At 41.3% G+C, this 27,593-nt stretch overlaps 1 protein-coding gene across 1 annotated transcript; it reads right to left on the minus strand.

Annotated features, from left to right (window-relative positions):
• Window positions 1–1,392: 1,392 nt before the first annotated feature.
• C9 (complement C9) lies at window positions 1,393–27,593 on the minus strand. Its single transcript, XM_037063220.1, has 10 exons — window positions 27,456–27,593; window positions 26,930–27,074; window positions 26,528–26,675; window positions 21,339–21,477; window positions 17,410–17,688; window positions 12,791–13,031; window positions 10,404–10,529; window positions 8,270–8,448; window positions 2,894–3,122; window positions 1,393–2,499 (listed from the first exon to the last, which is right to left on the minus strand). The coding sequence occupies exons 1-10, from the start codon at window positions 27,576–27,578 to the stop codon at window positions 2,477–2,479; spliced, it is 1,632 nt and encodes a 543-aa protein (XP_036919115.1). The 5' UTR covers window positions 27,579–27,593; the 3' UTR covers window positions 1,393–2,476.

Genomic DNA, 27,593 nt, shown 5'->3' on the forward strand with positions numbered 1-27,593 from the left:
CACAGCAATCACCAAGTAAGTAATGTCACTTAAAATGGTAAAAGAGGTAAATGTTATATTATGTATATTTTAGTGCAATAGAAAATATCTCCTCTTACAAAGATGAACCAACTAATTATTTAGAGAGCGAGTACTAAGCCACGTTGCCATAGGCCATTGTCCTCAATTTTCAGATTTAATCTTCATGGTTGTCATCTCATTTCACAAATGTGAGGGTCATGTTTGGGAGGATTTGTACTAATCGCCTTGGGTGCCAACAACACTAACATTTACCATTGATGGCTTGTCTGTCAGGTGACATGGTGATTGTATTCATTATCTTAAAGCCTCGATGTAACTTGTGAAGGAGATGTCATTGTCCTGGGGCTTAGTGGTTCTGTAACGTATCTATCGTTAAACAGTTCACCGTTCTCTTCTCGTGGGCCTGTCACTGCTCCCTAGCCTGGCGGTGGGGAATAAACAGGCGGTGGGAGGGGGAGGGCGGTGGGACCCACAGATGGTTCTCCTAAGAATTATCTGTGTGTGTGCATGGTGGGCAGAGAGAATCATTTCAGTTTCTTTGTAAATAAACAAAACTGACCTGGTCTTTTATCCGTCATTCCTTTTTTTTTCCCTAAATAAACCACTGGGAAATGAACCCACCAGCTACTGTGGTGGCGGTTGCGTGCAGTGCCCCAGGGCATGAACAAAGGACCCTGGGGGAGACAGCAGTGAACAGCTGGGGGTGGACACGGACCCACAGCTCAGAGTTATTAGCTGGTGGGTATGTGTTGTCTCTCTACCACGTGGTCAGCAGAATAAATAAGCAACCTAAGTTTTAAGTACAAAAAGGGAAACATGAAGCAAGGCCCTTTTCTATTTTTTCCTATTAGGCCCAAGGGAACGTGAATGTCCATCCAGCTTCTCCGGGCTCTCCTGATAATGACTGGGGTTCAGCGCGATGGTCTGAATGTCTGGCCAGCACTTCGGAGGACTCTTGGCCTCACATGTCCCTTTCCTTGAATTTGTGGGGTGCCTTGGCAGACAGCATGAGGGGGAGGGGGGCAGATATACTCCACCAAACTAGGACTTGCCTTCTCAGGAGTCTGCTTCTCCCAACCACAGTCTAGGCCGAGCCCTGTCGTGCTCAGTCGCCGGGAGGTCCTCATCACTCACCTGAGAGTTCGTGTGCACCCAGCATCCTCATGCTTCCTGGTCTACTCAGGTTTCCAAAGGCAGGGAATTCTCTGGAGGTCTTCTGGCTATCCCATACCCTAACAGGCCCAGCACCTTTATTTTTAGAGGATCATCTCTATAACAGACCTAATACACTAAAATGCATCCCATATCTAATAACCTTTTCCTGTGTTGTTAAAAAAACTTGGAATTTACAAAAAATTTTAAAAACTTCGCTTGCCAATAAGTAATTTATTTACTGTGATCTCTTAGTAATCATGTGCATTCTTGAGAATTTCCAGAGTGAGAAAAACTAGTTTCAATTGCTTAATAAATGCATGAAATCTTTATTTATGAATGAGAATGACAATTAATGGACTCAATGTGATACATGCCATTGACATTTAATTAAACATTTATTAACTTAGATTTTGCATTTTTCCTTCTGTACTTTGAGCTTTTTTTCTTCCCTCCTTCTCCCATTTCTTTCCTTCCTTCCTTCCTTCCTTCCTTCCTATTTTTTCTTTCATTCTTTCAGTTATCAGATCTTTTCAAAGATCTCAGGCTTCAACTCCCATGCTAGCCAATGGATGAAACAGTACAACCAGTCCCCTCAAAGTTTCTTATGTGTAGCTTTATTTTATAAAACTCATAAGAGTAGGTATTAAGTTAGATCATATAAGTCACTGTTTTCATTTCTTTTTTTCCTGGTAAAGCATGACAATTTAATCTACCTGGCTACAAATCCAATAGACTTTTTCCTGTGGGCAGGTAGAGTTAAACTGGAGAGCTAAGACCAAGGAGCAGGGCCTGTGCCTGTGACAGGTGCTCCATGAGGATTTGCCAAGTGAATGGATGCGCACACATTCAAATTAGGGACCGAAAAAGATGAAACTAAATAAACAGAAATGAAACCGCATGGCACAGACTGTGGTTGCGGAACTCGCGGAATACATTAGTCCTACAAAGCACTTTGGCAGTTGCTTTAGTCTTTTTAACCAACATTCTCTTTTCAACTTAATTTTGTTTTGTTAGCAAGAGATTGGCATTGCTTGTGGGAGCAAGCAGGCCTGGCATATCTCACTGCTGCCTCTCCTCCTTAGTGAAAAAAAAAAAAAAATAGAAACATCCCAGGAGTCGAAGGAGGAAAAGAAGCATCGTGGCTCTAAGAGAGGAGACTGCAGAGGTTGGTAGAAATTTCGTGAAGCACGTTGCTCTCCATTTGGCAGCGAGGATGATCTCCAGGGGCAGCACCTTCCAGCAAAAGTCCTGGTGTTCCTGATCTTTCCCCTTCCCCGTGATCCCAGAGAAGCTGACAACTCTATTTCTCTCCAAGTGACAATGCTGGAGAAAACAGAGGATGATCAAACCTTAAGGATTCATAGGCCTTCAACTTGGGGTCCATCCACCCATCCATTTACTGATCCCCTTCAGTCTGTTATATACCGTGATGTGCCCGATTCTGTCTAGGTGCTGGGAAGCGGGTAACATTTAAGACCCCAGACACATTCCCAAACTAGAGGGGATATTCACCTTGTGTGGGGAGAATAAATGCGACTAGTGATAGAAGCAAAAACAGACAGGAAATGCAGGTCCTGCATTTGGGGAGAAAACAAGTGCTTTTTGGAGTGCAAAGCATCAGGTTGACACTTAAGATAAATGACACACAGAATCGTCAGATTAAGTAACTCCCCAATGCATGTTATTGTCCCTAATGATACAAATCGCTTGTTCTCACCTGGAGGAGTTTTTCGTTTACTGATTTCACAGGCAACTCCCTCAAATGTGAGCGGGCAAGTACACATGCATTTTCCGTCCAGCAGAAGCACAGTACCCCCGTTTTGGCATGGCTGGCATTTTCTTGCACTGTACTCATTGACATAATCTTCAATGGCTCTTTCCAAGTTTTCTTTCTTTTGGTCTGCACCTTTCATTGTCAATGGAACCAGATTATATATAGGAGATAGCTGCAAGAAAGCAAAACATTGAATTTTAGGTCTTTTTCTACTGATGGAGTTTCTAACATTCTTCACAGAATTATTTGTTCATTAATCAATGAATCTGGCAAAGGCTTAGTGAAGGATTGTTATCACCAGATATCATTTTAGGCTTTAAGACTATACTGATGATGAAAGTTAGTCATGCTCTCTCTGGTCATGGACATGACATTATGGAAGTAAGGAGACTGGTATTAAAATAATCATATGATACATTTAAATGGGAACTACGATATTGCTATAAAGGATGGGTGTATGTGTTTTAAAAATGAACAATCATGGATTTAAGCTTTTGGCAGTATAATTTATTTATTATACTATTTTCTGAGGTGTTTTTGTGTTCCCTCCTCCTCTCCTCTTTCAGAATATAGCCAGGGGTTTATTTTGTTTAAGAGGAAGGTTGTCTGCAAGGCCAAGTCCAGAATGCCCTGAAAGTCAACTCTTTATTGACCTATTTCTCTAAAAGCTTGAACTCATGGGGAAACTTTTGCTGGGAAAAGTATGAGAAGAATGCCAGTGAAGGAGGCGAGTCTTCTAGACCAGGAAGGTTAGCATGTACCTCAGGGAGCAGGAAAGCATCATTAGATCTCGACCAGTTATTTTGGCCTGGAAGGCAGGGAACCACCTGACCTCAGGTGAGCACACGAATGCAATCAACAAGGTTGTCAGGGTGACCACAGTGGACTGTACCCGTACGGATCTCACATTCTCATTTCCCCAACAGAAGTATCAGGATTCTTGTATTAATTTCAACAACAAGGAGGAACTTCCCTGAACTCCATCCAACACACGAATGGAGGATAATTTTTCCTTCCTTCACGGAGGGCTGGGATCTCCATGTCAAATTTAATTAGATTAATAAGAAAACAAAGTGAAATGATTTATTTTGCATGCTTAAATTTCTGGAGTAAGACTCAAAGTTGCTACACCTGAATCAGGGAAGCTTGGACAGGCTTTCCTGAGAAAATGACCATTGAGCTGAGATTTGAAGGTGTTAAGCAAGAAAGAAGAGTATTGTATAGTGGAGATACCCTTGCTTCTTGGCCTTTTGGCTAAGATCAAGTGCATAATGGAGGTACTGTAACATACATGAAAACTCAGAACGTATGTCCATTAAATGTAAGCAAATTTAATTGTGTGAGTATAAATAGCTGTTTGAGTGAAAGAACTGTAACAAAGTGAGGCCCTTTGGTGGCACAGCACTTTGAAAAAAGAGACCCCAAAATTAAAAAAAAAAATTGGAACCTAACGATTCAAGAAAGACTATATAGCAGGAATTCCTGCAGAAGAGTAATGACAGGGTAAATACTGTGAACTAATCCTTTTACTAGGCACAAAGAGAGAGCTGAACAAAATAAAACCAAAATGAAAAATCTGCTTGAAGGCCCTGGAGGACAAAGGAGGTGACAAAAAAGTGACAAGGTAATAAAGATCTGGGAGGCGATGGAAATCCAGGGAGAATGAGCCCAGTGTTTTGGGTCCTTCAGTCCCCTCGGCATATTTCCTAACTGAGGGAGAGGCGGTCAGACGGCTAAGTGGCAGACAAAACGTATTACTGGACTCGGTGGCGGGTAAAGGCTGGGACTCAGGACCGACAGAGGGTCCCAACCCAAAGGACTACAGTCCTAGAAGCAAAAGGCAGGTGGAAGTAGCGTAGCCCTGGTAAAGACTGCATCCTGGTTGGGGCTAAAACAATCCTGATTTATTAGTACTCTGAAGCTTTCCAGATGTAAACATATATTTCCTTGGGAGGAAAATAAAATCATCTCAGGTCTCATGCTACTTCTATAACAATTTTTAAAGTATAATCTCCAACCCACAATAAAAATAACCAGGTGCATAAGGAAACAAAGCAACATGATTGAAAAACATAGAAATAATAGAAATTGAGGGATTAGCCAAAGGTAATAGGGACATCGGTAATGGTGTCAACAATAAAAATAAAGTAAAAAAATAAAAATAAATAATAGAAACTGGAGACAGAGTCGGGGGGGGGATGAGCAGATATAAGCTATCAGACATAGATTTTAAAATATCTTCCTAAGTAGAGGATAACACCAGCTTGCCAATGGTAGCAGAGAACAGGAAACTCTTTTCAAATGGGAGGTCTGGAAAAATAAGCAGATATAGGAGAACCTGAAACTGTAATAAACAAATCGATGCACTGGTTTGAGGGCAGATGTGGTACAACCGAAGGAAAGTTAGTGACCTGGATGGGACGCAGGTTGGAAGAAAAATGATAGACCATGAAGCATGAAAAGCTAAAAGTTCGGGAAAATCAGAAAAAAAGGCAGAAAGCATAAAAAAGTGAGAAGGTAAGAGACATATATAATTTGAGTCCCAGAAAGAGAGAACATATAAACAAAAATTTTGAAAACTAATAGCTGAAGACACTATAGCTGTGGCAACAGGCATCGAGATACCCCCCTCATGAAGAGCCAAGATTAAACACTTTTCTTTTTGCACTTAGGCACATCAGAGTAAAACTGTTTCAAAAAATCAAGAAAACTCACAAACAATGATAATGAAGAAAATCTTAAAAGCAGCTTGGTAAAAACCCCCAGTACTTTGAAAGTAGACTGACCTTTGATTTTCATAGATAGAAAAATATGCCACCAAGCAGAAATACAATTTAAATTGTTCTAGAATAAAGAGATAGCCATAGGAAATTTTTTTAAAGTGACTTTCTAACTTAACCTCCCCCCCCCCACACAAAATAACTCTAGGCTTATTGTAGGTAAAAATGTAAAAGCAAAACAGTAAAATGTCTGAAGGTAACATATAGGAGAGCATCTTTAAGACCTTGAGGTAGAGAATGACTTTAAACAGGACACAAAAGTACTAACTGTAATGAAAAGAAATATACATTTAACTATATCAAAATAAAAAAAATCAATGTGATAATTTCTGACATTGGGCACTGAGAAGGACGTACCATTGCTTTGGGGGTCTTCTTACCCAAAATGCACAACCTTAATCTACTCTGAGCCTAAACTGAGAGGCATTGGATACCAATGACCAATACTCATGAAAAGTGTTAAGGTAATGAAAGATAAGAAAAGTCTGAGGAATTGTCTCAGATTGGAGGAGACTAGAGGAACATGACCACTAAATGCAGTGTGAGATCCTGAATGGATCTTGGAATAGAAAAGAGGACACTAGGGGAAAAAACTGGTGATATTTAAATAGGGTCTATGGTTTAGTCAATGAGAATGTTTTGAGTTTGCTAAAAGGCACCATGGTTATGTAAGTTGTTAACATTTGGGCTCCTGGGTATAGGGTCTATGTGAACTCTGTGCTGTTTTTGCAGTTTTAATGTCTGCACTATTTGTGCAATTTTATGATAAGTCTAAAAGTATTTCAAACTAAAAAGTAAAAAAGAGGACATTGATTATCAAAAATACCATTAAAGGGTGAAAGTCCTCAAGTGAGAGAAGACATTTCTAACACTTCCAAGTAGAATAGTCTCGTATCCAGAATATGTTAAGAACTTCTACAAAGTCAATGACTGTCCGCTGGTATAGCCCTTTATAGATTAGTGCATAGGATATGAATTTCAGCTATGTCATATTTACTTGGAAGAAAGAAACCACTCACCAACATTGCCACATTGGCCCAAACAATGTAAGCACATGGTGGAGTTCTTTTGATTTTTAAGAGAAGAAATTCATCTTGTTTTACCCTTCAAAGGAAAGTCAAGGCCAGATAATCTAAGATACAGGAATAGGGGGTCATGGAGACAACACAGTCTGGATGAAATGCATAAACAGTGTTCAAAGAGGCTGAGATGAAGGACATGTAATGACAGCAGCTTTAGAAGAACCTCAAACCCCAGAGCCAAAGAATCCCACAGGAGGACAAACAGCAGTTCCCATGCACTTCGTGAAGTTTTCCTAACAGCCACACCTTTTTCTGATGAACTCTGGCCTTCTGTTATGTAAGAAAATACTTACAAATTTTCTCCTATTTTCACTAACCCTATCATTCTACCATTTGTAGATGAATACCATATTTTCAGTGAATGTAGTTGATCATGAAACTTGCTAAAAGACCATATAGTTTAATATTAAATACTTGGGATATTATATTAAGTATTATATTACTAAACTAAGTGCTGAGGTTTCTTACAGGCTTCCAAACTAACTAAAGTATAAGTACCGAAGGTAGTTTGTTGATAGGATGAGTTATTTCCATCCCTCTATAAGACAGTTGGGAAGGATTTTCACTCTGTGGTTAGAACGATAACGACTATGGCACAGAGCATTGCAGCCCTTTAAAAAACTGATGTTCTTCAACATTTGGTGCATCATTGTCAAGGTGCACAATATAACAAAAATTGTAGGTTAATTGATTCATAATTTTTCAAATTGTTCCAGAAAGACATGTGGGTAGACAAGAATGGTGCAGGGAAAAGAAAAAAGGAGAACTGCAAATAGAAAGGGCAAGATGAAGGAAAAATTAACACAAAAGCCCCCAATTCAGGAGAACCCACCCTTTTGCACATGGTGGGTCACAAATTTTTGAGCTCATTGAGTCAGACAACTGAATTTAATGATCACATGCATTTTAAAAAAAAAGCACTTCCTGATTGCCAAGAGAAAGAAAATAATCCTTGAAACTGAGGTTAAGGAGTCATATCTCCCCAGAGTTTTCATGGAGGAGACCTTGTGACCTTCTCTTCCTAAGGCCTTAATAAATACTTCTCTGTGTCAGAAGTGGTAGTGGGGTGCCACCCACAGACGAGGACAACCAAGGGCAGACAGAAGACAACTAACAATTTCTGAGAACCTATTTTGTGCCAGTCTGTGCTACAGGCTCTGCATGTGCAATCTTATCAAATCCCTAAAAGAAACCCAGAGCCCTGGAGAATTTTGCGTTGCAGAAGTCAGAAATGAGCACTTGTCTGGTGAGGGACAGCGACCCAAGCTCAGCCTGGGTTGGTCTGATGCCTCCCACTCTGCACCTTCCTTCTCTGCCATGCTTCTTTCTGGGGACAAGAGGGGCATGCATTTGAATGCCCACCTGTCTTTCAGGTGAAAGAACTGTTTGTTTGAACCAACAGTGACATGTCATAAGAGAATGACAAAGTCTTCTATTTGAAAATACGTATTCCTTACCCTCTCTTTTATCAGCACGGGAGCATCACTTAAGGAAGATGCCCAATTTACAAAGTCAGTCACATCCACCGTTTTGGCTCCTCTGAGAAGCTTCTCTTTCAGCTGTAGGGCATATTGTTTGGTTCCTCCTCTGATGAGTGAAATCACATCATCGATGATGCTCTCGCTGGTGATGTTTACTGAGAAGAGACAGAGAATGTCAGTCAGGGATTTTTCGTTCTGTGATGCTTGGTAAACATTTATTGAGCCCCTTTGGTATAGTCTAATATATTTATTGAATTTTACTTACGAGTATTATGTATGCAACTTTTTCAGCCCAAGTCTCCCAGGGCAATTTTTATTAGTAGCTGACTGTAGACTTCAATCATCTTTTTCTTTAAAAAATGGTACCATGATGGAGATACATCGGCAATTCAAAGTTAATCACTTATGCATGTGCACATATGAGAACTAAACATGAATTTAAATGTACTATGTAATATTTTTGTTGCAGAATTGCCTTCATAATTATATTTTATATTGGTTTGCCTTAAATTATGTTAATAGTATAAAAAATCAAAGGGTACAAAAAATAAAGTGAAAAGCAAATTTGCTTTCTACTCCAAATTCCTACTCATTTTCTCCCCCAGTCTTTCTCTCCAGACTAAACTACTCTTAACAAACTTTTGTGAATCTCTTAGACTTCTGAATTTTTTGAACTAGAAAACATTTTCAAGGTGATTTTTTTAACCTTCCTTGATTTTGTGGACAAGCAAGCTGAGGCTCAGAGAGTCGGAATGACTAGCTCAAAGTCACACAGTTAGTTTAAGGGTCAAACATTGAAATTACGGCACGTGATGGAAAGGTCCGTTTTCTTTTCCACTCATCGGCGGTTTCCCATCATGGCCGCAGGTTAGCAGTTGCTGTGCTTTAAGAAAACCGGGCTTTTCCGTTTTCTGCTCCCCCACTATCTGCAAAGGCGAGTCGTAAACATCTGTGTTCCAGAAAACGCTCTCAGGTTTTTCTGGTTAGAGTAAAACTCAAGAGTTCCAGCACTGCCTCATTAACAATGGAAGTAATATTTGTACTACACATATTGTATTTTTAAAAGGCTTATGAACTGATTTAATGTTAAGGATGGATGAGGGATTTCTTTTGTCAGTTTTGTTGAAATATAATTGACACATAACATTGTATCAATTTAATGTGTATATCATAATGGCTTGACCTATATGTATTGTAAAATAATTACCAAAATAAATGTATTTGACATACATCATATCATACAGTTACAATTTTTTGTGTGTGATGTGAACTTTTAGGATCCACTCTCTTAGGAACTTTCAAATATACCACATAAAATTGTTAACTATGTATAGTCATCGTGTCATACATTACATCTCTGATACTCATTTCTCTTAAAATTTTAAGTTTGTACCGCTTGACCAACTGAGTGAAGGTGGATTAGGGACTTCAAGTCAGGTGGAAGGCTGAGCTAGAAAGAGAGTTTTGGCCTTCTTTCTTAACATTCAGTACTGTCACTTGCCCTTTTAGAAGCTTAGTTAAAATTAGAGAAAAAAAGAAAATTATTTCTTCAACACAGTATTCTCCCATTGCGATCACAAATGCACAAATCTGTCATGGCTGCCGAGGGAACAGCCCCCGTGGAACTGGGCACTGCACACCCTGTATGGCGATGGTGCCGGGAGCACGTGTCCCTGGGTCCCTGGTGTTTATAGCAATTTTGGAACCACTGTAAAGGGAGGATAGTTTTTTAGCACTTCTGTTTTTTTTTTAATAAAGAGGGTAAACAATAAGTGGGCTCATAGTGTTAGGGCAGTGCTAATTGATCTATCTTTTTCTTCCTTCCTTTCTTCCTTCCTTCCCCCCTTCCTTCCTTCCTTCCTTCCTTCCTTCCTTCCTTCCTTCCTTCCTTCCTATATAGAGGGGAAGCAAATGAGAAACAGAAGGAGAGAAACATCTGTCTGTTGCCTATTGCACACCCACAACTGGGGACATGTCCCACAACCTAGGCATGTGCCCTGACAAGGAATCGAACTGATGACCCTTCAGTCTGTAGGTCAGCACTCAATCCACTAAGCCGCACGAGCCCATACCTTCTATTTTTTAGCTTAATAAGTAAGGCCATACTTACCAGTTTGACCATCACCCCTCTTTACACAATTATTTTTATGAACATGTCCTTCGAGTTCAAGTCCGGCATTCACAGATGCATCCAAATTATACCCGAGACATCTCTTCACATCCTCTAGTTCAATACCTGTTTAATATATTTAGTTGAACATTATTAGATAGTAACAATATCATAAGCAAAAGTCAGTTTTGCTCTTTTGTAAGGAACACACTTGGATTTCTATGCGTGTTTATTAAACACAAATGCAGGTTCTGTCTCTCCCACTTTGTTCATATATTTAATTCTAGTGCCTCCTTGGACTCTGCTTGTCAACAGCAAAGGACATATACACTTACCTCTTGTGTAGAAGGGAGATCGCTCGTACTAGGGTGGTTACATTATTATATGTAGTTAGCTAGTTACACATAAAGGAAGGGTGCAAATGGACTCAGACATTAAGTCACATAAACTAGGCAGCTGAATCAGATATTAAGCCTAATCTATCAGGGAGCTAAATCAGACATTAACCCTCATTCACTAGGAAGCCACAGCATTCACCGTCTCTCCAGGGGGCGGCCACAGCATCCTTCTCCAAGGGGACATGATCCTTGAATTGGGCAGGAAGAATCCATTACTGGTTGTTAACTGGGATTGCCTAGGGAAGCGTCAGAACAGCAGGGGAAGTTCCTTTGCTCAGTGCACATGCCGTAGAAAGCAGACGGTGCAACAGAACGATGGGGCACGTGAGATGGGAGCCAAAACAGTGACATAAAAGGGCAGAATCTAGCCTAGGAAAATCTGGGGAATGAAGTGGATTGAATGAGGGTGTGGAACTCCAGAAGGTCCAGAAAAGGAATTCGTTTAGGGGGACAGCCGCACAGGCCTGGGGAAACCCAGGAAGTAGGTTGGGTAGTGTGAAGGCAAGCCTGCTCATTCCCCGAAACCAAGGAAATATGTGGAGGATTCTCAAGGATCTCGGAGCAGTTGCTCCCAGAGCCTGCCCACACCTTCCGCATCCCCGAGGACACAGCGTTGCCTTTCACCCATACCGCTGGCCACTATGCTTAAACGTCTCCCACGTGTGCACCCTTTGAAATTCCTTTCTCGTGTTTTCACCACAAGAACTTGTTTTCACCAGTGACGACAGTTACAGTTCTAAGATGAAAAATTTTAGCCCTTGGAGCTAAAAACCCAAAACTCATAGCCTGGAGGGTTTCTTGTGTTTTGATCACCTTTGTTGAGCCTTTTCTTCTGATTTTCAAGTTACTCAAGACACAGGCCTCATGTGTCCCTTACCCCCAGTGGCTATCCGTGTAGCTTACCAGGCGGTACTTAGAGACCTGGTAATGCTATTTTGCAGGCTTGAGCCTGGTAGGCAGTCTAAGCCAAGAAACTGCATATCTCCCTTACCCAGGTTTCTTCTGCCTGCCCAAACTAGACTGAGGCATTAAGAGCAACTGGTTCTGGCTACGACCTATTTATTTCATTCATAGTGTGTTTACCAGCAGTGTGGACAGTGGCGTTGAGGTCAGAGATGTATCTGGTTTTTCACTTTATATTGCCAGGGACTCCAGAGAAGGAGCCCTGGAAACGGTTTTGGTTAACACCTCCCTTTCAGAGATACACCCCCAGATTTTGAGGGCAGAGAGAGGAGATATGCTGGCATCGATCACCTCTTTAAGAAATATAACAACTTGCCATACTGGTAAAATAAATAAATAAAACTTATTAACAAGTCTTTTGCATCTACTTAAAAGCTTTGTCCTTAAAAGCTTTCAATAAAGCCTTTAGGCCAGGATGGCAATTATGCAACACACAGGACTAACCTGTACCTACAGCAAACACGGATGAGCAACCGTGGCCTTCCTTCTATGATTTCAGGTGTGGTAGGAAGCTACCACAGTATGATTGGAATTGTCATCCCACAAGGTAAAACTCATTTTCTACCCTTGCTTTACATGTTAGTTGTATATGACGTTAACATTGTTTCTTTCCTCCCAATACTGTAGAATGCTTTGGAAGAAAATTATCATATTCAATAGCCTGGTTCAATTTCTATATGTAATAAATGAACCAGGCTACTGAGTAAGAAATAGGTTATATAAATGATGTCTCTTATACTTTCTTTCGCCTTTTAAATAGGACTTCACTAAAAGCAACTTTACCGCATATTATTAAATAGCAACACAATTTCTGTTGCTGACTAGTTCAAGACCAAGTCCTCTTGTTTGAGGTAAAAGGCAATTTGCTTGTTTGATGGGGTTTTAGATGCCGAAGGCCAGGGAGGATATTCTCTCAGGGAAGCAGGTTACATTATTCTAGAGACTTTAACATTGAAAGAGGTTAGCAATAAAAATAATGGTGGGTTAAAACATCATTAGAAATTAGACCACTATTTCTAGGTATACCTTTTTTCCTCATGGCAGCTCTATCCAAAACATATATTAGTTCATATAGTCCTCCTAGAGACCCAGAGCTACTGTAGTGAGTTCCGTAGGTTTCCAAAAATGCAAAATATTCCCCCTTTTCATAGGTGGTTGGCAGGTTTTTTAAGTCATCCAAGAAGGTTGATGTCAGCACAACATTCCGGCTTCTCATCACAAATCTTCCCAGATCAACTTCTCCTTTCACACGCAGAAACATTTTTCCCTTTGTTGTAGACCAGAAAAAAATAAATGTGAGTTTAAGCACTATTGTTTCAAATTTAAAAATCACAAAATCTGAAACTTTCACAGGTGATACATTTTTTTAGCAGTGACTGTATGACATCACGTTAACCCCTTAGAATGGCAAACTTCAATGGCCGTTAACATCACTGTTGATGAAGACGGACAGCAGCTAGGACCCTCTCACACATTGCTGGTGGGAGTGGAGTTTCTTATCAAAGTAAACACACAGCAACCCTATGGCCATCCCACTTTTACATATTTATTTAAGATAAAACAAATTGTAGAAGACTGTTATAGCAGCTTTAATCAGCATAGCTTAAAATTGAAAATGACTCAAATGTCCATCAACAGAGAAATTAATAAACAAGCTGTAGTATATTCACACGAAGGAATACCAGTTAGCAATAAAAAGAAATGAACTACTGATAATATACAACAACATAGGTGAATAAAAAATATTGTGCTGACTGAATTAAGTCAGACACAAAAGAATATATACTCTATGGTTCCATTTTTATGAAGTTCTAGAACAGCTGAAACTAAGTTATGGTCAGAGAACTCTCATTGTTTGTTGCCTCTCAGGTGACGGGATTGACTGCAAAGGGCATGAAGAAATTTCTTGAGGTCATGGAAATGTGCTACATCTTCTCTGAGGAGGTAGTTACACAGATGGATACAATAGTCAAAACTCCTGGGATTACATGCCTAAAATCTTTGCATTTTATTGTATGCAAATGATACCTCACTTAGTTGATTTTAAGATGTGAACAATGGAAAGAAATGTAGATGTTATATATGAAGCCCATACTTTGCAGATGAAGAAACAGATCAGAAGGTATCAAGTTATTGGCTCCAGATGACACAAATAGTCTGTGACAACAATTGGTACCAAAAACCTATCAGGTGTCCCTCTTCCTTCTACTATGTCCTCTCAATCTTTGATAACTGAGATGGAATAGACAGTATTTCAAGACATGGATCTCAAGTCAACCGAACACAGCTCAACAGCTAAATGTTCCCCAGGCTGATGGCTTACATTACTAAGAGAAAACTGGGGTAGTGATACACTATGTGACTAAATCTAAACTGTCCTAGCCAAAACTGAATTGAAGTTGTCACCTGTAATTCTGTACATTATTCTTTTGAAATTCTCCTGCTGTAGCTGTGGTTGGCACATGCTGGTTACATGGTTGGTTAGATGTTGGTTACAATTAAAAACATCTTATTTTTTAAAAGGTATGTCTCAGTGTATGTGAACATCACACCAAACTTTCCATATTATAGAAGCATAATTGGTCACAGTGCGTGACGTAACTGTAGGCGATAGTGGGTGACTTGTTTCTAACAAAAATCCTAAAGCAACCTACTGCACATATACTAAGTCATATGAGTTCTCCATCTGATGACATGCATAATAATTCTCAATGAAGCCTCAAAAATGCCCAAAACATATTTGGATTCCTTTGCATGTTGCTAAAATTGTCAGAAAGATGTAATGTTCTTTGGCTGAACTTACTTTGGAGGTAGACCTTAGGTAATTCCTACTCAAACATCCTGCAGTTTCTTCCAGCTACAGAAATTTACAAAAATCTCTTGACGCCTCTTATCCAAATATTGCTACTTGTTTCTTTGTCCTCGTTAGAAGCAAAATTTTCTTACAGAGCTTTCTATACAGTCAGTTTCCAGTTCNCTCAAAAATGCCCAAAACATATTTGGATTCCTTTGCATGTTGCTAAAATTGTCAGAAAGATGTAATGTTCTTTGGCTGAACTTACTTTGGAGGTAGACCTTAGGTAATTCCTACTCAAACATCCTGCAGTTTCTTCCAGCTACAGAAATTTACAAAAATCTCTTGACGCCTCTTATCCAAATATTGCTACTTGTTTCTGTCCTTGTTAGAAGCAAAATTTTCTTACAGAGCTTTCTATACCATCAGTTTCCAGTTCTCCTTCCAGTTTCTCTTAAATCTAACCCAGTCTTGCCACTGTCCTTACAACCCTGCCAAAGCTTCTCTTGTCAAGCTCACCAATGACCTTCAAAAGGCTAAAGCTGGTGGCTTTTCTGTCCTCATCTTCTCCAACATAAATGTTAGCATGCTGGACACAGTCTCCCACTCCTTTCTTTTTGGTAGGGTTTCTTTTCTTGTTTTCAAGGGCAGCCCCTCCCAGACTGTCCAGTGTGAACAAATCACCTAGAGAATCCTGTTAAAATGCAGTTCTGATTCAGTAGGTTGGGGTCAGGGTCGGCACTTCTCGTTGCCCAGGGATGTAGGTGCTGCTGGCCCATGGAGCACACTTTGACTTAGCAGGGCTCTAGGACATTCCACTAGCTGCACCTTGCTTTCCTTTGCTGCTTCCTGTTCTTTCTCCAGGCTTTCTGTTGGAGTTTCTTGGGATTAGTCTTTGATCTTCTTCTCTTTTCTATGTACATTTACTCTTAGTGGGCTCACCAAGCCCTATGGCTTGAAGCACCATCTGTGTACAGTGACTCCCAAATTTGTAGCTCGGGCCCATACCTGTTTCCCAAACTCCAGAATCAAAACACCAACTTTCTGCTTGACATCTATTGGAGGTCCAGTGGACATCTCATCCTTAATTGAACTAAAACCTAACCCTGGGGTTCTCCTCCAAACTTGCTCTACCTGAGGTCATCTCCACCTTAAGTTGACAGCAATGCCATCTTCCAGTGGCTCAGGCCCAACGCCTTAGACTCACGTTTGACTCTATGACTCTCCTGCCTCAACTGCCATTGTCTCTTGCCTCGATTCCTGCAATAACTTTTCAAAGCCTTCTTGCTTTTGCTGTTAACTCTCACGATCTCTTCTTAATCAGGTACCAAGAGTAATCATTTAAAATAGATTAGGGTCTATCAATATTTTCTGAAAGCCATTTCAGTGACCTCTCCTGTCACCCAGAGAAAAACAAATGCTTAGAATGGGCTGCGAGACCCTTCATGGTCTGGTTCAAGGGAACCTCTCTAACTTCTTCTCCTTCTGGTTCACTTTGGCCCAGTGGGCAGGTGTGTTCCACCTTACAGATTTGTCTCTAAAAGCTCCTTGTGCCAGAAAAGTCACCTCAGATATAACTATTTGGCTACCTACTCTCCTTCAAATATTTGCTCAGATCTTATCTCCGTAATGAACTCCACCCCGAGCTTCCCTTTGAATACTGCCATCGGTCTAGCGCTCAGGGTTTTCCTTCTGTTACCCTATTTTTCATTTTGTTCCATAGCACTTATCCTCTTCTAAACACCATAGAGCTTCCTTTTTGGCTATTGTGTTTATTGTTGCTGTCCATCTCCCCTGGTCATCTTCGTCTTGTCCAGGAGGACTCTTTGTTAGTTTGACTCAAATGGCTTTTAAGTACCTGGAGCAGTGCCTGACCACCTCCTAAGTCTACAATTAAATATTTGTTGAATGATTTCAAGGAATTTTCAACTGCACACTTTAGGTGGGTATTCATGTGAACATAGAGGCAATGTACAGACCCATAAAACAATTATATATCATTAGGCATAACATAAGTACTAAGAATGAATTATTATTATTGCCAAAGTGGAGAAAGGTATCTAATAGGATTGTGATGTCAAAAAAGGAAGAATGAGCATTTTACAAGCATCGTATGGATTACAGAAAGTATAGTCTATACTTCCAAAGATAATGAAACAAACATTGAAATCTGGCTTAAATATTAAAAATGCAAACACATTTTCAAAGTCTAAAATTAAAGGTACAATTACAAAGCAAACAGAACAATTTCATATGTAGCGTGCACAATTTAAAAAAAAATTTTACTTATTTATTTTTAGAGAGAGGAGGAGGGAGGGAGAAAGAGAGTGAGAGAAACATCAATGTGTGGTTGCCTCTTGAGCATCCTCCACGGGGCACCTGGCCTGCAACCCAGGCATGTGCCTTGACTGGGAATAGAATTAGTGACCCTTTAGTTTTCAGGTTCGCACTCAGTCCACTGAGCTACACCAGCCAGGATGCAATTTGCACAATTTTAAGGCATTGCAGTGAATTACCAAAATTATGCAGTATGACTTTGCATTGTAATTCTGAAGATAGTATACATTGAACACTCTATTATTACAATCTAAGTCAAAAAGGATGCTCTGAATTCTTAATACACCTTTTCCCTGTTCACTACCACCAAACATCTCTTACTATTACTGAAGATCCTGTGTGGCATTTTTCTCCAGTTACCATTCTTCTTCCTGATCTTCTAGTTATATATTGGAGGACTTGTTGAGTATTAATCTTTTCTCTCTCTTATGAGCTTCATCTGCTCTAAACACTTAAATTTGAAAGAGGAGTTTAGTTTTGTATCCATTATATTTTCTATATGAAGTGTTCTTACCTGCATAGAAGAATACGACAGCAACAGATGGTAAGATTCATTTTTGGAATATGTAAATCTAAATGAGCTTTTAAATCTCTCTGGCGGGTCACTCTGTGGCGAGGAGCCTTCTTTTTCAGAACTTTGAGGCTGAACAACAGGCACCCTTAATTTTTCCGTCGGTGTGAATTTTAGAGACACACTCGCATCCAGCTGGGATGTTGTCTCTTGGATGACAGATTTTAGTGCTTGAAGCTGTTCTTCATAATGTTCAGTTCTCATATTTTTATCAGCTTTGGTCTAAAAGACAATAACAAAGTGTTGTTAACACAGAAAACCCCCCTTAATTACTGGAAAGGCAGTAGAGCTTTTAAAGGAGGTAAGAGTGAAGGCCCTGAGATGAGACCGCAGGTTCGAATCCAGGCCCCCCGACCTGGAGGGCATCACCTCTGCATGTAGAGCCTGATTCCCCCTCTGAAACAGGGCTGCCCGCCGACCGAGCCCAAAGGTGGTTCTGAGGATTCAGTGAGATAATACAGACGAAGGGTAGAACATAGCCAGCTTTCGAAAGTTAATATATTCCTAATTAAAGAGCAAGTGGTGTAACAGATGCACAATATACTTCCACTTGGGTGAAAACAGAGAAAGTGAATAAAGCTAACCCTTCCGGATGGCCCTTGGGTCAGGAACTTGTTTGTGTATCTCACACGTGTTAATTAAATTAAGTAGAGAGGCCTGGGCTTCAGCCTCGAACTGCCTCCTAACCTTTACGCTCTACTGCCTGTAACAATAAAAACAAAACAAAATAAAAAAGAAACAATTACATACCTACGGGAAAATGACTGGAAACATAGACAAACCACAGAGAATGTTTGTCCTTGAGCAGAGGGACTGTGGAATGAGAATGTAGGGCAGAAACATTTTTTCTTTGCATAATCTGTTGCATAAATTTCCCCCCCACATTCATTTTCGCATGAACTAATAACCTAGACGAAAAGTAAAACTTTCAATGAAAGCATTCCTTTCCAAGTTGGCTATTGTCAGGTGTCCATGGAACCGCCGTTGAAGCTCCGTTGAAGCTTCCTCAGTGAAGCTCCGCCCAGAGGTCCTCTGAAAGTGGATGTGATGCCCGGAAGGGGACGTGACCTTCGTCAAGGGCGTAAGCCAGACTTTGTAGCGCGCACTGAATGATTGTTCTGCGTAGGGAACGCTATGGCCGGAATGTTTACGACCCATCCTTTCTAGACCCATCTGTTAAAATCCTTCTGCAAAATGGGATATTAGGAGTGGACAGGGCTTAGGGAGGAGCCTGCGTGGGTGAGATTAGTGCTCTGATAGAAGCAACCCCACGGAACCCCCACCCGCTTCCAGGGACGAGCACGCAGCAGGTCTGTGCGCTAACATGATCCCGCCAGCACTCTTATCTAAGACTTCTGGTCTTCATGATTGTGAGAAATAAATTTTTGTTGTTTCTAAGTTACCTCTTCTCTGCTATTTTGTTATAACAGCCTGAACAGATGAAGACGGGAAACCTAAAGTTACCATCTAATGGGAAAGACAAAAATGCATCTAAGGTTCTTTAAAGAAAGGCATGCTGGGAAAAGGGTTCAAAGTAAAGGGGAAGAAGAGGAACCTAACCGACTCACTTCCCTGCTTAAAATGTTTCCAAGTCTTTCCACTGCCTAGAAGACAAAGTCTAAACTAGACTTGTTCCACGTTAGCTCTCTCCTGATGGTACTCACGCCCTCTGGCCACCTTTCCACCTGTACAGACTATGCTGTTTCCCATCACAGGGCCCTTTCATGCTTTCCGGAATGTTCTCTGACACCCCCTCCCACCCTCCCAGAACGCAAACATGGTACACACTGATGCACACTCGCTCACACACGTGCACACGTGCATATCACTTCCCTCTGCCTGGTTAATCTTACTCCTATTTCAAGTCTCAGCTTAAACCTCAGGGAGGCCCCTTCCGATCTCACAGACTAACAAATCCATTTTCTATAAGCTCTTATGGCTCTTCTCTCACAATAAGACCAAATGAAAAACCTTCCCCTGTTAAAATTGCTCATTTGAACAGGCGTTCAGATGGCGGACTCCGTGAAGTCAAGGGCCCTGTCTGTCTTGCTCACATGCTGCTATAGTGTCACCATTCAGTAAACTGCTTGTCACAGAGTAGATGCTAATAAAAATTTATTCAATTTAATATGCAGATCCAATATAACTAATGATAATAACTAGTGTTTACTGGGTGCAAACAAGCCTGACTGTTTACTCTCTGGGGGCAGCACCAGCAGGAGGAGCACCAAGGAGTCTAGCTGGGGGCTTTAGCAAACGCTCCATCTGCATTCTTCCTCGGACGCCACCAAACACACACTTAGGCCCACAGTCCCTGTCTGCTTTTCGTTTTACCTTGATGCCAAAGCTCGTTTGAAGGCATGAATCTGATCTGAAGTTATACATAGTTAATTACAGTCTTTATTCTTCCCACTTTGTGTGAACATGGCTCCTTCTGGGGCAGAAGTTCTGGCGTGTTTGATTATGGGATGCTTCTCCTAACTCCACTGGGATGTAAGCAGCATACGTGGAAAATACCACATCTCCTTCGTAAAATTCAAGGCATTTGAAACAAGGAAACACATCTGTGTCCAGGGTTGTAGGTAAGAAAATACAGGGGGCTCACCCTTTAAATGTAGCTTCGAGAGCCATCCCAGGCAGCTCTCCAGCCCGTAGCAGTTCCTACGCCCGCAGAGAAGCTACGAGTTTGGTCCCAATGAGTAAGACAGGAAAACTGTATGCTGTACACCTGAGAACTAAAGACACACCAAAACAGCACAAGACGGACCCTTCTTCCACAAGCAAGCACAAGGGTCACCTTTTCTTTGTTATACTGTTTTAAAGAAAGGGCATGGGTAATTCTTTCTAGAAAAAGGATCAGTTTTCCCTCAGAAATGTGCTTGAAGAAAATAAATCTGGCAAGATAAGGAAAGATCATGATTCAGAATGTTCCCTGAGAGATTTGTGGGCAACTGATTCTCTTGTAAATTTACAGGTACCAAAAGTATGACAATGAGGTCACATGGGAGAAAACGGCCAGTCAGATGGTCCAAACATGACCATCTTTAGTGTTTGAGAGAGAACATGATCATTTCAGGCTCTAATGGGTAGGAGTTGGTTTCCCACATTGTTAGAAATAAAAGGAATATTAACAATACTTATTTAAAAGTATATGTGTTTCTCACACTTATGGAAGTAATGACAATACGAAAGGACTGTGTCGTCAATGGGACTCTTTAAAGAAACATTATTTTAGCTCCTGGTTTAGAATAAGCTAATCATTAGTCTTTGTTATATCTTGCTTAGACCGAGGAAGGCATCTGTAAAGGTGACGAATATTAATCCTTTCAATGGGTCCAGTTTGTAGGTGGTTCTAGAGAATTCAGGCGACTTTCAGGCAGGTGGTAAGCTGGGGTGGCATTGTAGGAATAAAACTCACTTTGAGAAATAGTTTCATAAGAGCTGTGAGTTTGAGGTGAGTGAAAGTAGCCACTCACATTTGCCAGGTAAGCTTTACAAAGGGCAGTATTGAAGGGAAACGTGTAAAATTTTCACTGATAGGCTAGCACACACACTGACCTCACATAGCACGAAAGTAGTGTACTCAATACTTAAATCAGCACCAATTTAAATTTTAGTTTTATCAGCACCTTAGAAAATCCTTTTAAGGACTCTAGGTATTTGCCAAAACTCTACCACGAGGCAGGTGCGTGTTGCTGAGGGTTGCTTGTAGACTACTGTATGTTTTCTAAAGAGATCCACATTATGCCTCCTGTTCTTTCAGTCAATCTTATATTCCCATTACTGAATTTTCCACCTTATGTAGCATTCAACTTATTGAAACCACTTTCAACTAAAAGGGGAACAGTGTCTTTGCTTTTGAGGAGACTTACTTCATAGATCAGAGTAGCCACATTCCAGGGCTTGCGGTAGTAGGTCAAGGTGTTTCCGTCCCGAACACGGTCACAGAGGCCATTGTAGAACTCATTGTCGAAAGGCGTGCTCAGGGGGACCATCCCTAAGACGTTGATCCTGAGAACAGACACAGGAGCTTCAGGTAGGGAGATTCCAGGAGCAAGCGCAAGGCAGCCCTCTGTAGCTGGGGAAAGAGAGAGCTTCGGCTCATGTCCCTGTCACCAATACGTGTGTGATACGACCAGGAACAGAGGCAAGAGCCTGTCCGGCTCTGCTCTGTGTCTCTGGTAGAAAGCATACCTTAGAAAGGCCTTGGGAACTTTTTTAGGTGACCAGAACACTGGCAAGCACAAGGAAAGCAATGCAATAAATGAGGAGCCACCTGGCACCTAGAGTAGCGTCCTAACTCATTGCTGTAACTCTGAGCTAACCCCCCTTAGTGAACTAAGAGCTGGTGGTGTAATACCACCTATTTAAGTTATTTGAGAACACAGTACCTCAGAAGGGGGCAGTATAACACATGCATGTAACTTTTAGCCTGTCAATCAGCATTGGGGCTCTTTCTCTCACCTCTCTTTAAACCTAAATCTTTCCTCCAGTGGTCTCATGGCCTGCCAAGACCCTCATTCCCTCCAGGCTTATATTGTTCCTACATTTCTAAAAGGAAGTCCCCAAAGTTCAGCATCCTGGAAAAGCATTCTTGGAAGTTCTACTCCCCCCTCCCCCCCAAAGTATTTTTAATTTGCAAACTTTAATTAGAAATAGGGACCTTGTTCAGCTTTCACAAGTTAAGTTGGATTTGTAGTCCTAAACAGATAAACAAGAAGCAGTTCATTCTATGTGAAGTTCACCTTTGTTCATTAGAGGGAGTTGATGCTGTCTAGGCTGTATCTGGAATGAATGGCCCCGGGCCAGGGAGGCCAAAATGGAGGTTTGGTCCTGAAACCTGGAACTCAGTTGGACACAAAAGCATAAACTCTTCCAGGGCTCTAGACCACACCCCTGACTCCCATGAGCTGGATTACAAATTCAGGCCACGATTTCAAGAGCAATTTGTCAAGAGTTGTGGATGGTTTACTATAAACCCATTGCTAATACATAATATTAGTGATAATAATAAAAGGGTACCCTATCACCAGTGGGTTGGTTAAAAACAACCTCTTTAGATAAACAGTGCACTCTTAATGAGCTTTGAATCTATAAAGAAAATGAACATTATAGCTCCACTTTAGTGGGAAGCAAATTAAGAAAGTAATTCATGAATATCTTGCTCAAGGCTGACCATATTAAATGAACCATCATTAAAATTATGGTTTGTGGATGGAAATTACATACCTATTAATTAAGGAGAACAAACAAGGCTCAGCACCAATTTTATTCCTACTTTATATATATAGTAGTAAAAACTGGGGGACTTTACTCACATAAATAAATAGATAAGAATAAAAATCTTTGGCAGAGCAATGTCAGTCAGTTCTTTGGTCTTCGGAGTTTCAGGCCAAGAAAAGATCACATAATAGTCTTTCATCAAAAATTATTTTAGAGTCCATTATCTGACAATTCACTAGGATATCTTTAATGTTATTGATAAAAAAAACTTGAGACCACTTGACTTACCAAGTGTGAGAGTCCAACTGGGTACTAACATTTGGCGTTGTTTCTGTTTCCTCTACCCCACTGTACAGTATGAGGTGGGGCAGGGGTGCAGTGTGCTTTTGGGAAGTGGGAGACAGGTGATTGCAAAGGGGAGGTGAGACAGGAGAGTGGGCTTGACAACTCGAAAGCCACTGAGTCATCATGCTTATCAATGTTATGAAAAATATGTGTATATGGAATGGAGGATTTACTGTGTGTTAGATAGATTAAGGAACTGATAGTTGAGGAAACTATTATCTTAAAATGTACCAGTCTCCCTCCCCCTTGGAAAGCCTTTTTGCACTGTGTGATACCCACAGCCCAGTTTGAAGGTTCTTGCTTTACAGATCACCAGGTTGACCAGTTGGCTAAATCCATCTGGAAAGTTTCAATGAAGCCGATCCACGGTCTAAAGCACAACTAAGGAAGAAATGTTTCAAAACTTTTGACTTGGTTCCACTACTACAGAGACAGCCAGTCTAGTCTAGAATGAGCCAAGTTTTTTTTCTGCCAAGAAACACGAAACTTCTCATAGATAGAATATCACTGCCTGGGAAATTTTTGGAAAATGTGTTTTTTCTGCAGCACTCACTGCTGTCTGTTTTCACACCCGCATCTAGAACCACAAGCAGCTCCCTCTCACTGGTGAACTGAACAGAAAGGCCCCTCTACCTCAGTGTTGTTAGGCCTGGATCGTACAGAAAAAGTCATTTCTCGCGTATCGTACACCATTTGCAGCTGGTTTGGATATGTATTTTCTCCAACGAATGGGTTGGGGATTTCCCTAAACATTTCTGGAGAACCCCAGATGTCTACAAGGTGTGAGGCTGAAACATTGGTGATAAACGTGAATTCTCCCAGCACAAGAATTTAAATGAGAGTTCCTCAAAAAATAAATAGGTAAATAAATAAATCCTTCAAATGCACAAAGAAGTATACATTAACTACTACGAGTACTTGTCACTGTCATGTGTATAAGAACATGACTGGATATGACTGTTGATCAGACTTGCTGAAGTTTTTCAGACTGGATGGTGGAGGAGCAGTTTATATGCACATTGCTATGATTACTTAGGACGTTAATGTCTATTATGTCTATTTCACTATCGTTCCCCAGCCCTGTGTTAGCATAATGGAGTTGCATAGTGTATACATATGTAGTATTAATGGTATGGAAGAATATCATAACTATAGAAAAGCATGTTATTTGGAAACCTATTCTTAAATATTAATCACTAATTTATATACTCTTCTATACTCTTAATTAAAATAGTGCTCTTTGAGTTTTGTTTTCTAAAGCTAGTTTTGCTTTGAAGTTAGGGTGTCCACTGTGCGCTGTGCTGTGATGTGGGGGAGGTGATGAGGTGGTGAGGAGGTGGCGGGCAAACGGGAGGAAGAAAAAGGTATGTGGCGTGGTAGAGAAAAAACACAAGCTTGTGTAAGTCAGAGACACTTGGGTTTATGTTCCCTGTCACCAGCCCTGACTGTGGAAAAGCACGAGGTATTTACAGAGCTCTCGCCAGCTCTCTGGGACGCCTCGATAATGAACTCCCTGGCAAACTCTACATAACAAATTTTCTTTTCCCTGAACAAAGGAAACCAAAAAATTATAAATAATTGTTTTTCAGCTAAATGGGCCAAGATTTCTGTATCCCTTTTCTATAAGAAACCATGTAAATTTGCATTAAGTGAGAATATATAACATATGTAATTCCCTGCCTCCAGCCCTTTTGTTTAGATTAGGAAGAAAACTGTTTCTTGGATCCCAAATCAAGCAAAATAAAGTAATAACGGGCTTTTTCCATTCCCATTCTCTCCCTGGAGAAAGCAGTAAGAAGAGTCAGAATGCATTGGAGCATGCAGTGATCTGGTTATATGGTCTCAGCCAACTCCTGTACCATTTCCGCCAATTATTAGGAGGGCCTGCTGAGTCTGGAAGCCAAGATCATTCACTTGATTCAAAATTCCTACCTTTGGGCTTAGGGCCAAAGGCACTGTGTGTAATATTTGGATGCTGCTTGCTTGGGAAGATTTTATAAAGTGAATAAAAGATGTATTAAATGCCTCATGCAGGGCCTGGCGCTTGGTATTCGGTGCCCTGGAATATTTCTCTTCTGTGATTGAAGTGGATGTTCGTTCCAACAGAGGGAGAGGGTATTTTCCTTTTTACAGAGGTCTTAGGAATGGTCCAGTTTCTTAGTGGAGGGTTTCTTAGCCTTAGTACCCTTCACATGTTGGGGCAGGCTGTCCGGTGCATTGTAGGCCCTCTAACCGCCGGACATCACCCCCCAAGTCTCCTATGCTGACACCCCATAGCAGTGATCACCAAATCAAGCGGATGATCCCCAAGTCTTCAGACATCACCAAATATGCCCTGGGAGGAAGTCCCCTCTGGTTGAGAACCTCTATCCACCTTGCTCTTACCGTCACCCCCAGCTCCTTTCCTCACCGCATCCCCAGGACGGGAGTCCTGAACAGGAATTTCTTTCTAGGGACCCAGTTTCAGACTTGCCTGATGCCAGACAATAATATTTTCAAAAGCACCCATGTTCATTAATTTATTCACCCATCCGTATTTGTCAAGCACCTGCTATAAACCCTGCACTGGGATTATGAGGACGAAGAGCCACTTGCTTTCAGGGGGTGAAACAGAGCTGTGTGCTGTTTCTGTCAACATACTACTAGGTGGGGAACATTTATGTCTCTGTTGGGGATGGTTTGCCAACAAAGCCACCCAAGGGATCTTTTCTTCTCAGAACAATGAATGGAGACAATGCCGTGGACATCCGTGGGATGTCCTCTGACTATAGGGAACAGGACTGTCTAGGACTTCGGTCCTGGGTCATTTTGCCAACTCCTAGAGCACACATTTCTGTAAACAGTATCTATTCTGTATAGCTCTGAGTTCTTAATTGTCTGAGACTTTTCATCAGAGCTTACCTGGCCAGATGTTTTGTGTGGAAAGTGTGAAGCCTCAGCTCTGTGATGGGAACCACAGTCTCAACGATATCCCCAGCTGTCCTCAGAAGGGCTTTCTCTGTTCTCCTCTGGGGTCAACCCCAGAATGCTGGAACCCCCTCAGAACTTCTACCCAGGGAGAGATCCAGGATAAGTTCCAAGGGAAGACAATCTTCCTGGCCATTCAGACATTTGAATGGAATTGCAAGACCTACTACTGGCAATTCAATTTGCAGTGGCAATGTGTGATTTCAACTCTGCTGTGGCCTTTCAGAGGCTCATAAATGAGGGATTTCATCTTTTCCTGCACTCAGAAGTAATCACCTAATTTTCTGATAGTTTAGCACATTTTATAGACACCTACTGAGGTGCTAGGCAGTGTGTCCAAATTATCTTTGTACTTGAGATACTTATTCAGCACTAATGCTCTTTCAAGCTCAAACATAATTCAAGCAGAATACAGACCCACAGGCTACTCTTTCTACTAATTCAGACCCTGTACTACTTTAGTGTGGTGAGAGTGAGACATTATTTTCACTTGTGTTCCTCCAGAACACTCACGCGGAATACTGACCCAAAGCCAGCCGTCCGCGCCAGCTCAGACTCTTCCACCACTCTGTCACGGCAGGGTTTACGGGGGTCATTTTCACAGTCGTCCTCATCCGAATAGTCTCCACAGTCATTATCACCATTGCACAAAAGTCTCCTCTTTATGCACCTGCCTGCAATTAAAACCAGGAAGACACCGTGTGTCCAATGCCACATTTTCTCTCTTTCAACTTATCAAATGCAGTTGAATGCCGCAGTGCAGGGTGCACACATACATTTGAGTCCAGAATATACAAAGCTCGTAGACAGCCCATTTGGGGGCCCCTTTCACATTTGGAAACATGAGCGCCTAGAAGTGTGTTTTGTTTCTGCCTTTTACCCAGTAAGACACACAGGAAACCATAAAGAGTCAGAGTGCAGGGATTACCTGTTCCACATTTAAAGTCGTTTCCACAATCCTCATCAGCGTCTTCACAGTTCTCAGTGGGCACACACAGCCGTCTGTCTCCCAGATTGGCCAAACACTTTCTCCCATTAAATTGTCCAAAGGCTTCAATTGTCCTGGAGCGAAACTATACAAAACCAGCTGGAAATATTAAACTTTCTAAACCCAAAAGGGATTGTGATCTAAAACTGCACACATGCAACCGCAGCCCTCCAAACCCACACAGTGTTAAGACAGGAGCCACGAAAGGAGTCACCAATGTTACTCAAAGGCACACCTCCCATCCTAGGCTGGTGGTGTCCTCGGGAGAGGATGGTTCCTCATGACACTCATTTAGTATGCGCGCAAAATTCAGATTACTCAGCAAGTGGTCCCCACTAGATGTTTATTTTTCCTTCTCAGTTTGCAGCTTGGCTAGAGGCTCCCTGCCTTACAGCATTTCCCTGGGGATGCTGGCAGCACAGTTTTCCTACGGCGATGTCAGCAGGGAATAGTGTTGAATGCTTACCGACTGTTTCAGGCAGGGGTCACACTGCGACCATTCGCTCCAGGGGCTCAGTCTGCAGTCTATGGGCCGTGGGGTGGCAGTCTTTTTTTCTGGCTCTGTGGCAGAACTGAGATAAGAGAACATGTCAACTTATCCTGA

This window comes from Sturnira hondurensis, unplaced genomic scaffold, assembly GCF_014824575.4.
Source record: "Sturnira hondurensis isolate 20B ecotype Veracruz unplaced genomic scaffold, ASM1482457v3 Scaffold0014384, whole genome shotgun sequence".
Classification (NCBI taxonomy): Eukaryota; Metazoa; Chordata; class Mammalia; order Chiroptera; family Phyllostomidae; genus Sturnira; species Sturnira hondurensis.

Excerpts from the sequence above, each read along its gene's own strand:
- C9 (XM_037063220.1), bottom strand. The coding sequence starts at position 27,578 with ATGTTCTCTTATCTCAGTTCTGCCACAGAGCCAGAAAAAAAGACTGCC. Across the intron at positions 13,032-17,409 it reads TGTCGTATTCTTCTATGCAG|GGAAAAATGTTTCTGCGTGT; the intron begins GTAAGAACACTT and ends TCTACAACAAAG. Across the intron at positions 8,449-10,403 it reads GAGGGGTGATGGTCAAACTG|TAAACATCACCAGCGAGAGC; the intron begins GTAAGTATGGCC and ends GTCTCTTCTCAG.